The sequence below is a fragment of the Erythrolamprus reginae genome, chromosome 1 (genome assembly GCF_031021105.1).
Source record: "Erythrolamprus reginae isolate rEryReg1 chromosome 1, rEryReg1.hap1, whole genome shotgun sequence".
Classification (NCBI taxonomy): Eukaryota; Metazoa; Chordata; class Lepidosauria; order Squamata; family Dipsadidae; genus Erythrolamprus; species Erythrolamprus reginae.
This window is the reverse complement of record NC_091950.1, coordinates 218,289,204-218,301,876: the sequence shown is the minus strand read 5'-3', so window position 1 is coordinate 218,301,876 and position 12,673 is coordinate 218,289,204. Positions and strand designations below refer to the sequence as shown.

Sequence of the window (12,673 nt, the reverse complement as noted above, 5' to 3'; positions counted from 1 at the left end):
TCTTTCCTCTTCCTACCTATTCTCCCTTCACTCCTCCTCAACCTCTCCTTTTCTTCCTCCCTTTCTACTTCCTCTTCAACCTTCTAATACCTTTCCCAGAGTGTCTTCCAACCTAGTAAATTGAAATAATAAACAAGTACATTAGCAGACTGATGCTGTACATTCAACTTTAAAAACAAAACAACCAATAATCCTTTAACTTTTACTCATAACGGCAAGAAGATAAAAAAAAAAAATCAGGTATATATCACCAAATTCAACTTCCACCAGTAAAAAAAAAGCTAATTTTGTCATCTGGATTTTCCATCCAATTAATCCCAAATTCTAACCCCAACTTTTAATTACTATCATCTTCACTTTCCAATATACTTATTGTTACTTATTCCTTTTCATTTCTAGACCTATTGCTCCCTCCCCTTTCTTAATCTCTTTTCTCAATGTTTATTTTCTTTGCTCCCTCTTATATTATAACTAAATGCCTCTACAGTACTTTTGTATAATTAAATGTGCCATCTTATATTAATAATCATTATACATTTCAACATTTCTTGTTAATGCTCAAAAATTATATATATATATTCCATATCAATTAATTAACTCAGACTTTATATATAATAATTTTCAGATTTTCCATTCAAACAACTTTCATTTAAAAGGATTATTTCTATATCCATAAGTGTTACATCAGAAATTAATCCACCAATTATTTTTCTATTTCCTCCTCTACTAAACAATGCCTATTATGAATAAGAGCAAAACTTTAACATAGTATCATAATTATCATATAGGTCACATCGTTAGCTTCAATGTTCAAAATTCATTCTATTATTATATTGTTATATTCATTGTATTATTTTAAATCAATTAATCCGTTATATTTTTACATAGTAACCATTCCATTTTATGTTTAACAAGTCTTTTCTGATGAAAATACTTCCATAATATTCATTTAATTGAAAGAGCACATCAAAAAGGGAACTAGGTACATTAGAAATAGAGAAACTAAACTAAACCAAACCCATCATTAATTTAGTTTATATTCACCCCTCGAATATATAATTTTATATTATAGAAATTAAAAAAGAAAAAGAAACCAAATACATTATAGTTCATCAATTAAAATTCATTATGTATATCAAACCTCAGAAATTCATCTTCTTATAATTACTAAAACTAATTTCTAATTTAGTGCTTTTAGGGCTAAAAAAAGAAACCAAGACAGAAAGCAATCAGTAATATTCTAGCCACCCCCACCCCTCACCCCCATCCATTTTCTTTCAGTTTTTCAACATTATCCTTTTTATATTTATATTGGAATGTTATATTTCTGCAATTATTATATTTTTCCACCCTTTTTCTTTTCTATTTTCTTTTCTATTTTTCTATTTTTTTGTCTCGCTGATTGCTCTTTTCCCTTACTCCTTTTCCCCTTCATAAATGAATTGTTTGATCATTATTGGCAAAATTATTATTCCCATCTTTTTTAGTATCTTTTTTTCTTGCCTTGTTACTATATATTAATATGTCAATATGTTAATCGTTTTTAAAACAACAATCATCATAGTATTCATAATAATATTTAAAGTATTCATTAGAATAGCACTTAATCTTTATTTCACTTCCAGAAATCTTTTCTTCTTCCTCGTTGTATATCTGATATGAGCCAGCAATGTGCAGCGGCAGCCAAAAAAGCCAATACAATCCTAAATTACATTAACAGAGGGATACATTCTAAGACTAGGGAGGTATGAATACCACTCTATAAAGCCCTAGTTAGACCACAACTAGAGTACTGCATTCAGTTTTGATCACCACATTAGAAAAAAGACATTGAAATTCTAGAGAAAGTGCAGAAGACAGCAACCAGGATGATAAGGGGACTGGAAACTAAAACATACGAAGAGAAGTTGCAGGAATTGGGCATGGATAGTCTAGTGAAGAGGAGGACCAGGGGAGATATGATAGCAGTCTTCCAATACTTGAGGGGCTGCCACAGAGAGGAGGGGGGGTCAGGTTGTTTTCCAAAGCACCAGAAAGCCAGACAAGGAACAATGGATGGAAGCTGACCAAAGAGAGATTCAATCTGGAAATAAGGAGGAACTTTCTGACAGTGAGAGCAATCAACTAGTGGAATGGCTTGCCTGAGGATTTTGTGAACACTCCAACACTTGAGACTTTCAAGAGGTGATTGGACTACCATTTGTCTGGGGTATTGTAGGATCTCCCACTCGAGCAGGGAGCTGGACTAGATGACAAGGTCCTTTCCGACTCTAATAATAAATAAAATAAATCTCAGTGATTCCCTCAGTCATCTCCTCTTCTATTTTTAGTTCCGCTTGAATTTCATTTCTAGTCTTTACTTTTATTTCTATTCTCCAACTTCTCCAGTCATTTAACAAGTCTATGAACATTTCTATCAATTCTACCTGATTGATTTCCTCCATATTCAACAGATCCCAACCAGCCAATCTTACAATTTCAATGCAGTCCATTTTTAATAAAAAGTCTGCTTCCAATGAATCACCAAATCTTTTATACATGCCACAAAATCACGATTTGAATCATCCAGCTGCTACATGAAATGCTCCACAGCCTCAATTTCTCCACCCAATAAATGGTGCTTATGATTCTTCTGGTACAATCCTTTCAGTTTGTCCCCGTTTAGAAAGTAAATCCAACTCACTGAGAAATTCTTCTTCAGCTTCTTAACTTAGCTGTTTATATCTCCATCCAGTTTTTAGTGTAAAATCCACAAATACTAGGCTTTGGTTACAGTTCTTTTATCATTTTAACTCCATGGTCTCCATTTGCTGTTTTAGCCACTGCCTGATTTCCGGTCCCTTTGTTTTCCCCCTTTAAACCATTGAATTGCTTTAAAAAAAAATTTCTTTCAGCTGATACACTCACCGATCTTTACTGAATTTCCTCTTCCTCCATCTCTCCTGCAACAATGCTTTGATCTTCTTTCCAGATGACATCCACCTCCAGAAAACAATTCTTTCATTAGGCGTCTGCTGTGGCTTGGACAGCTTGGTCTCAAGCCAATTTTCACTGCCATCAGTCAAGGGCTCTACTTTGGCTCCCTGTGGGGTATACCAACTCCAAACAGGTCCCTGAAGGTGTCTCTCTTCTTTGCTGCTCCTACAGGGCAGTTCTATGAGAACTGGGCCCCGCCGAGCAGAGGGAATTCGAGGTTCCCACAGAATGCAGTGTACTCCATACTGCCGTGGGGCTTGGCCCCTCTGTCTGTCAGTCCCAATTCATTTAACTAGATTTCTCAATAAGCAAACACATACTGCATAATGATCTGAAACAACTTTGAAGACCAATATTAGCCAGTTTAGGGGGGGAAACATGCTTTGTATTCTTTGAAAAACCATAAAAAATCTCAGAGAGGCATTTATGAGGTTTTTTTCAATGCCATTATTTTACAGGCAAAGAGATGGAGCATATATTTTATGTAATATATACTCCATCTCAACTCACAGTTGAAAGATAATAATTAAACTTAATTTAACTTGTTTATTTGTGGGCTTGTTTTTATAGATAAAAATAATTTGACAGCAAATTACATTTGGGAACAACCCATTTCCTCGAAAAAGATTCTGATTTTATTTGCTAAAATGAAAGAAGTTTTAAGGTGAGTTCTGAGTTAAAGGTATTCTTTCTCCTGCTATGAAATGTTACTTTAAAAAGAATGGATAATTTTCCAAAAACTACTGTTTTCTTCCAAACCTGAGAGTATTCCTCTAATTCCTCTTATATTGTTAAGTTAGCAGGTATAGACATTTATCACTATTTGATTGAAATACAGGTAATCCTCAAGGCCAGAGCCCGGCCTTTCATATTGGAAATCAAGGATTACATTAAATTAAGTATATACTATAAGTACACACCTCTCTGTCCCTGCTTTCCCCAACACATTTGTTAAACAATGCATAGGCCATTAGGTAGAACATAATGTGACCCAGGGATGGAGGAAACATTGAGAGACTTAGTCCAGACACAAGCACTGAGATATCCCTGCTCTCACCCATCCCCTGGGCCCCCCAAAGCCTAGGGGCCTCCTCCATACCACCACCACCCCACTACTATTGCACACTTACCTTTTGAAGATATCCAGTATTCAGGAAATTGGAATAGAGAAGGATTCTGTTGCTTAGGGAGCTAGGGATTCCTAGAATTCCTTAGCTCCCTGAAAACCAGTGTAACATTCTACCCCTTTGAAAGAAAGAAATTGCTTTGCTGGGTTATTCCACAAAACTAGAACATTTTCTCCTCATGCCGGATAGAAAAGACTATAGTATTTTGTAATCTTATCTGGCTGAGAACAATGCAGTTACTTTGCCTAGTACAGCAGCTCAGGTTTCACAACAGGTTGAAAAGAAGGTTGCTAAAATCCTCCTATGTGACCTCCTCCTTCCCAACCTCCTGAGTTCCGCTAATCCAGAAGGTAAGTGCGGGATTGTGAGAGGTGAAGGAGAGCTGTTTGGAGTTTGGTGGAATTTGTAGACCAAGCAGGACCAGTGTCTTTGGAGACCCAGTAGGGCAGGATGAAGGGGAGGGGGAGAATAGATATGTGGGTGTGCTGCAGCATGGTTAAGAATTCTACAAACCCAGTCATTCATAAGGTGAATGACCGGAATGTTATATTTCTGTAATTATTATTTTAAACGTTTTTCATATAAGACTTATAAAGGAAAGGAAGAGGGGTAATAAGACATATATAATGGATTTAATTACATCAATATTATTAATTGTGTATGATTAATTTCAGTCTAAGGTTTTTATATAAGATTGGTATATGATGATAAATATTATGGAAAGTGAATTAAACATTGATGATGATAGAAAGATGAGAATTAAACTATATTATAGTAGATGAAATTGTTGGAAGGTTATAAAATTTGTATAACTATTACCTTAAAAGGTTGTGATATATGACTTGTATAAAATTTATAAATTTGATTTAATGTAGATGAGAATGTTGACAATTATTGGGGTTTTGTATATTGGGAAGTTGGTAATATTATCAGCCAATGGATGAATGTGTAGCAGTAAGATTAAATACTGAGGATTTAAAATAAGAAAAATTGAGTAATAAAGGTGAGAAGCAGATTTGAAAACATTAAAATGATTAGAAATTTAGGACATTCAGAGATTATGCAATAAAAGTATAATAAGTAAAGATAAAAATTAGGGAAAAAGAGAATTATGGCCTAAGATTAAAAATACAAAAAGGATAGAGTGGTAGTATGAAATGAGGTATAAGAGAAAATGAATATGCATTGAAGATAAACAATAGCGATTAAATTGGAAGAAAATGGAAAATTAAAAGTAGTAGACCTAGGTGACAAAAATAGATAGTAAAAGAGGCAGCATTATAATAGTAGTAGTATATCTAGAAAAAAATACAATATACTGTATGCATAAATATGGGATAATATAAGAGTAGCACCAATTATTAAATGAAGTTAGGGATTTGTGTTATTGGTCTGTAACTAAAATTATGAATTATGACTAGATTTACTCAGGCTAGGGAAAGAGGGAGAGAGGAAGTAGAAAAAAAAGGGGAGAGGAGGGGGAGGAAAGTAGGAAAGAGGGAAAGAAAGGAAAAGAAGAGGGAAATAGAGGGAAGGGAGTATTATTGGAAGAAAACAGATGGGTGATGATAGAACAAAAGGTGTAGGAGGTTTGTTTTTAGTTTATTGGATAGAAATGTATAACTATATATATTGATATGATTTATGGTATATGTATGGATGTTTGTTTATTTATTTTCTTTGTCAAACATATATAGGATAGTAGTTTGTATAAACATAACATAACATAAGTAAAAGTAATGATAAAAGAGGACAATAGGACAGTAGGACAGGGACAGTAGGCACAATGGTGCACTTATGCACGCCCCTTACAGACCTCTTAGAAATGGGGAGAGGTCAACTGTAGACAATCTAAGGTTAAATTTTTTGGGGTTAGGGGAAGAAACTATGGGTAGTGCATTCCATGCATTGATCCCACTCTATTGCTGAAGTCGTATATTCTGCAGTCGAGTTTAGAGTGGTTTACATTTAATTTGAATCTATTACGTGCTCGTCTATTGTTGTGGTTGAAGGTGAAGTAGTCATTAACAGGAAGGACATTTTGGTGTATGATTTTATGAACTACAGTTAGATCAGATCGGAGGTGATGTAGTTGTAAATTATCTATTTGCAGTATTTCAAGTCTGGTGGAATAAGGTATTTTGTTGCGAACGGAGGAGTGAAGGACTCTTGTAAAATATTTCTGGACTCTCTCAATTGTATTAATATCTGATATGCAATGGGGGTTCCTGACATGTTTCTCTGTAGGTTTGTTTGTTTGTTTGTTTGTTTGTTTGTTTGTTTATTTGTTTGTTTGTTTGTTTTATTTATTTATTTGACTTATATGCTGCCCCTCTCTGTGGACTCGGGGCAGCTCACAAAAATGATGAAAAAAATGTTAAAAATAAAAAAAACACTATTGGAAAGAGAAAACAAATTTTATGATATTTCATGGCATTATTCTGTTATAAATGATGCATTCTCTATCTTTTTATTACAGGAACCTTTTAGCTCTTGATTTTGATGATGAAGATTTTAAGACTGACTATTTTTTAAAGGATTTCAAAAGAAATACAAGCTCTCAGAATAGCTTAAAGAAAATGCCATTATTTGACTTAAAAGAAACTCAAAATATCTACAGTTTAAATAGGAGCATCAGGGATATCACATTTTTAAATAGTATTTTTAAAGCCAGAAAGGCATGGCAAAGTGTTATAATGACTACTGCCCTCCGATTACCTTTCCTACCTGAAAAATATAGAAAATACTTAACTTCAGTGGAAGAAGTGCATTCATTATTGATAAACTTTCTGCTTAAACCTGCAACAACTGACAATTTTCCTGAGAAGCTCCTGGCACTTCAAAAAATATTTACTATCATAACAAATAGCAGGACTAATCATAATTACCTATTGATCTCTTCTCTGACCAACCTGATGCAGACAATCCAAAATTCAATTAATGAATCTCAGTGGAATGAATTCAACACTTATTGGCATATTGTTGAAAAATTAAGGTCTGAAAAATGGAGTGATACAGACATCCTTATGTATAAACAGATTCTAGATATATTACATGATAATCTGTATGTCAACCATAATAACTTTGGACTTCCTTTGAAAATAGAACTTGAGCAAATGATTAAATTTGTTAACCATTTATTGAAAAAATATGATGCAGGGATCATCAAGAAAGCAAATGCTTCAATGGTTTTAAATACTATTTTGAAAAGTTTACAAGTGTTAGAGGACCTGGAGAAAAAGTACATCAGTGAATTATTTATTGTGAATCCGCAAATGAATACTAACAATGATTTTGTACAGAAATTATTTCAGATAATTAAGGGTATAGAGCTTCTTTCTGATCCAAGTCAGATAGAAGCATTTAATATTAACAAAACTGATACCCTCCTCAGTTTTTCACAAGCATTACTTTTGCTGGATTTATATATGACTCCACTGTGGCATAATTCTTCAATACAAGCAAAGACATTGCAACTCTTGCATTTAGCACCAAGCCTTCTTCAAATGGGAAACATTCAGGCTGACAACAGATTCTCAGACTGCACTGTCAAAGATTTCCATCTCATTGCTATTGAAGTGTTTTTCAATAATGCCACACTAAAGGAAGCCTTAAGAGAAAGAAAATGTAATTTACCCTTCTCTTCTCTGGATTTTGAAAACCAAACAACCTATGACTATATGTTTACCCAATTGCTTCAGTTTACAACAAAAAATCTCAAATCGGCATCACTTTTTGAAATAATCCGGGGAAACAAAAAGAAACATTTCTCAGATGAATTTAAGTGTCTCATCAAGTTATTAGAAGTTTCATCCAGTTTTCTGTCCAAATTATTTGGGATATATAAATACCAGAATTCTTGGATAGAAAAGATTAATAAAAATCTAAGTGCCTTTTCTCTTAATCTGTCTCAACATAATCTGACTTGCAGAGAACCATTGTTTAGGAATATCACTGACAAAATTTCTGCTTTACACATTCAGAGTCCTTTTATTTTTAAAGGAACAGTAGCAGATATTCAAAATATCCTGGCTAACCCATCATTTTGGAATCAAACATTTGTGCTTTCTTTTTTGCTACATAATAAACACCAAAAGATTGTAGCAAAGGTTTTACAAATGAGCAAAAATGTTGTTCATCAATCAAAATGGAATAATTTTTCAGAGATCTTGAGCAAGACTGCAGAAATATTGCACTCAAAACAGAATGTGACAAATACAAAGCAGTATATTCAATTTCTTGAAACTTTAAGATGGGGCGCAAGAGCTACCTCTTTAGAAGATATATTAGATGTGTTAAAACTGTTCCTAAATTCCAGTTCTGACATAGATTACAAAATTTATTTTAGAAAAAATATGAATACTTTTTTATCATCTTTTCATACTCTTTTCCTAAGACTTTTCTACATTAATCCTTCTCCAGAACAAATCAAACACATATTAAACAAAATTACAAGAATATCAAATGATTTTTTTTTAAATAAGAACAACCTAAAACTTACAATGATGTGGAAAACTATCCAGAAGATGATGTCTGTAACAACTACCCAATTTCCAATGGAAATATCATGGGCTTTTGATTCAAGAGAAGAAATTCCTTTGACATCTTCAGATTCCATTTTGAAGCCATTCTTGACCCCTCAGAATAAGTATCATAGTAAAACAAATGAAATCTTGATTACTTATCTTTCACAATTACTGCAAAGAATCCAAAATACTGCTAAAAAATCCTGGTCAAATGAGTTGAAGGCCTTTGTAAATATTCATAGAGAACTACGACCTGTAATGGGTAGCTCACTTTTTTTAAGTACATTATATAAACATCTTTCTTTACTGAATAATGCTTCTGACCTTCATTTTAACTCAGAACTGCAAGGGTTAACTCAACTTTTATCATATGCACTACCAAAATATATTGAAAAAACCCCACCTATTAACATTTCAGAACAAATTCATATTGTTGTTAGGAAGCTGTTATTTCACCAAAGGTTTAGGCATCAATTTATCAGTCAATTAGAAACCATCCTCCCATTGGCTAATAATAGCCACAAAATTTTTGAAAATATTTATGACGTACTGAATCAAGGAGCAATGATTCCCTTGCTGTTTTCAGATAATGAAACAGATTATATACAAAATTTCATTGACAAATTAATAGACAGGAGTGATTTAGCTACATTCTTTAAGCAGCTTCAAGATTATGAATATTTGAACTTTCCTGTGAATGAAGCCACACAAAGAAATGAAGATGACATCTCCATTCCATCTAAAAGTAATTTTTCAGAAATTTGGAAAATGTTGTCCAAATGGTACCTTATGAAAACTAAAAATGCAAGATATGGCTTGAAAATGACAGGGAAAGTTCCAGATAACAACAAATCAGTTCCAGAAATGTTAAATATCAGTATTTCTATTTTAAATCATTTGGATTTACTAAAGGAGCTTAAAGCAAATCCAGATCCAAATTTGCTGTCAAAAAGAACTGAGCTGCAATATAAATTTGATCGTATTAGGCATCCTTTTCTGATGATTGCAGAAACGCTTCTAAACAAGACATTTTGGAAGGAATGGGAACAAGCAAAACTTCCAAGCAATGTGATTGCACAGTAAGTAACATGTTTCATAATTAGTTGAATGAAGAAAAAATCAATCTCTTCTTTTCAGCAGAAAATAAATATTTTTGAGATGAGGTTTACATAAGAAATAATATTGTGTAAAATGTTAACAACATGCAGAATTAGTAATGTCTGGTTCATAATTCTTTTTTAAAATGTATATTTATTTATGTATAATTGACAGAATGAGTTTACTACAAAGCAGAGAGAGCATTTATATATACTGGTATACTTAAGTATCTTTTGGTAACATCACATGATTACCAAAATTCATTTTCTGATCAAATAGAAATTGTTCTATTTTCTCTTTGTGTTGAGTTAGAGCATAGAATAACAGAGTTGGAAGGGACCTTGAAGGGATTCTAGGTCAACACTCAGTTCAAGCAGGAGACCTTATACTATTCTGGCTAAATTGTTATCCAATCTCTTCTTGAAAACTTCCAGTGATGGAGCACTCACAATTTCTGAAGGCAAGCCCTTCCAGTGATTAATTTTTCTCACCATCAGGAAATTTCTTCTTAGTTCTAGGTTGGATCTCTCTTTAAGGATCTTCCACCCATTACTTCTTGTCATACCTTCAACTGCTTTGGAAAATAGTTGTCCTGCCTTCTCTGTGATAGCCCCTCAAGTATAGGAAGACTGCTATCATGCCACTCCTAATTGTTCTCTTTATTAGACTAGACATACCCAATTAAGGGTATGGTTTTGCTTTAGATCCCTAATTATCTTGCATTCTTTCTAGGGCTTCAGCATTTTCTTTCTATTGTGACCAGAACTGTACACAGTATTCCAAGTGTGATCTTATATGCAGCGTAAAGCAGCACTAACACTTCACATGATCTTGATACTTGATACTATTCTTCTCTTGGTGCATGTTAGAATTGCATTTTCTTTTTTTGGCAGCTGCAGCACACTGTTGGCTCATACCTAAGTGGCTGTCCATTAAGTCACTGAGATCCCTTTCACTGTTACTGTTGTTGAGCCACTTACTTTATATTTGTGCATTTGATTTTTCTTGCCTAAATGTGAAGCCTTACTTTTCTCAACAATGAATTGAATTCAGACAAATGGTTATCCAGTCTCTTTTTAAAAGTCTCCAGTGATGGAGCACCTATAACTTCTGATGGTAAGCTGTTCCATTGGTTAATTGCCCTCACTGTTAAGATGTTTCTCCTTAGTTCCAGGTTGCTTCTCACCTTGATTAATTTCCAACCATTATTTCTTCTCTTGGTACATTTTCTGAATTAAACTCTAGGTAAATTAAATACTTTCTTTTCATTGAAAACCATTCTTTAATGTGTGTAACTTCATATAAGACTGTTTTGTTCTGTTTTGTCCCAGGTTTCTGTTTCAAGAATTTGAAAATGTCTTCCTAAAAACATCTCATAATAGTAACATCTCATCGTATTTCATTTGTATAATGAACATGTTTCAAGGACCAAATGATGAATTATCAGGTAACACTTCCATAATAGCACACATTTCTGTGAAACTGTTTAATAGTTCTGGTCACATAGCCAGCAGGAGGAAAGGTTGAGTGTTCTGCTATGGCTTCTTACCATCAAAAAATAGCAGAGTGAAAATAAAACATCTTGCAAAGCTTCTATCCAGCCTGACAGTGAATTTGGCTTCACTTTCCTGTCAAAGTTCAGACCTGCCAGGAGCTCAAATGCTGAAGACAAAAAAAAGCGAAGGGCTGCAGAAGATGGCACCCGGATGCGAAGGGATGAGTGAGAGGATGAGCTAGAGAGGCCTGTAGATGCAAGAGATGACACCAAGTGAAGGAGAGACTGACTGAGAATGAGAGAATAGTGGGTCTCCACTAGAAAAAAATATTTGGGCTTGGAAGAAATTGCAGTTCTACCTGCACAGTTTTACCCACATGGTTGCCAGAGTTGTAGGAAAGAGGGGGACTGATTGGGGTGGCAGGGGAGACAGATGGTGGAGACGAGTATGAGCATGACTGGCATCCTCTTTGAATATTGGAAGAAACAACTGGGTGGTCCTTTTGGGACACTGAGAACATTCATCAGTGAGAGTAGCAACCAAGTGATTCTTCAACATTGGGGCCCAGATGCCTGATAGCTGAGAGAAGCTGGGAGACTAACCTGGAGGTGAGGAACTTGCAGTTACCAAGGGTTTACTGCTGCCATTATTCCCTGCCATTTACCATGCTGGCTTATAACCTTGTGAGAATTATATGTGTTACTGGGTAGAAGAACTACAGGAGCCCATTTTGGGGGTGACCTGGGCCTTGGCGATAATATTTTAAGGATGCAAATCAAGGGCCTCGGACTGATGCAGACTATAAATACTGGCACCCTCACCATTCATGCCCCTGTTTCTATGGGCCAAGTTCCCCTTGCTTTTGTACTTTTTATGCTCATCTTCTTAAGACCTAGGTGGATTCGATTGACTCTATTAACTCTATGGACACTATTGGCTCTACCTGGACTGTTATTTTTAGCAATAGGCTCCCTAAATTCTGAACCACTATCGAATGACATTATCATTTTAATTATTATAGGGTATAGGCAAGACCTGGCTGGCTAGAATGGTTTTATTCTACTTTTACCTGCCTTGCACTAACATATTGTAATCGTTGCTATTTTGCTATTGATTTTTTTTAGGTTGGGGGCAGAGTTTCTGCTGGACTGAGTTGTAAGAATGAGCGAGTTGTAAAAAAGGTGTAAGAAAGTGACTGAGTAAGAGTATATGAGTTGGCAGGATGGATGAGCTGGGGGCAGAAGCTGGAACCCCCCCCCCTGGATGTTTAAAAAGAAGCAGATGGAGACCAGCTATAATCCCTGGCTTGATATGAATAAAAGAGGAATAAATGAATTAAGTACGGATGATCCATGGGACCTGCCAGAAGGGAGGGAGACCAGTGGAGTTGGGGAGAGGATCTCTGGGGAGCATGGGGGTTGGAGCACTATGGTTGTGACAGGAAGAGGCA

General features: G+C 34.7%; 1 protein-coding gene across 1 annotated transcript in view; it reads left to right on the top strand.

Annotated features, from left to right (window-relative positions):
* The window catches only part of ABCA12 (ATP binding cassette subfamily A member 12), a 266,663-nt gene that overhangs the window by 54,417 nt on the left and 199,573 nt on the right, over window positions 1-12,673 (top strand). Inside the window, exons 9-11 of the mRNA XM_070732222.1 lie at window positions 3,547-3,640; window positions 6,583-9,708; window positions 11,059-11,174. Of these exons, the coding sequence (XP_070588323.1) occupies window positions 3,547-3,640; window positions 6,583-9,708; window positions 11,059-11,174 (3,336 nt within the window). The remainder of the gene's footprint in view (window positions 1-3,546; window positions 3,641-6,582; window positions 9,709-11,058; window positions 11,175-12,673) is intronic.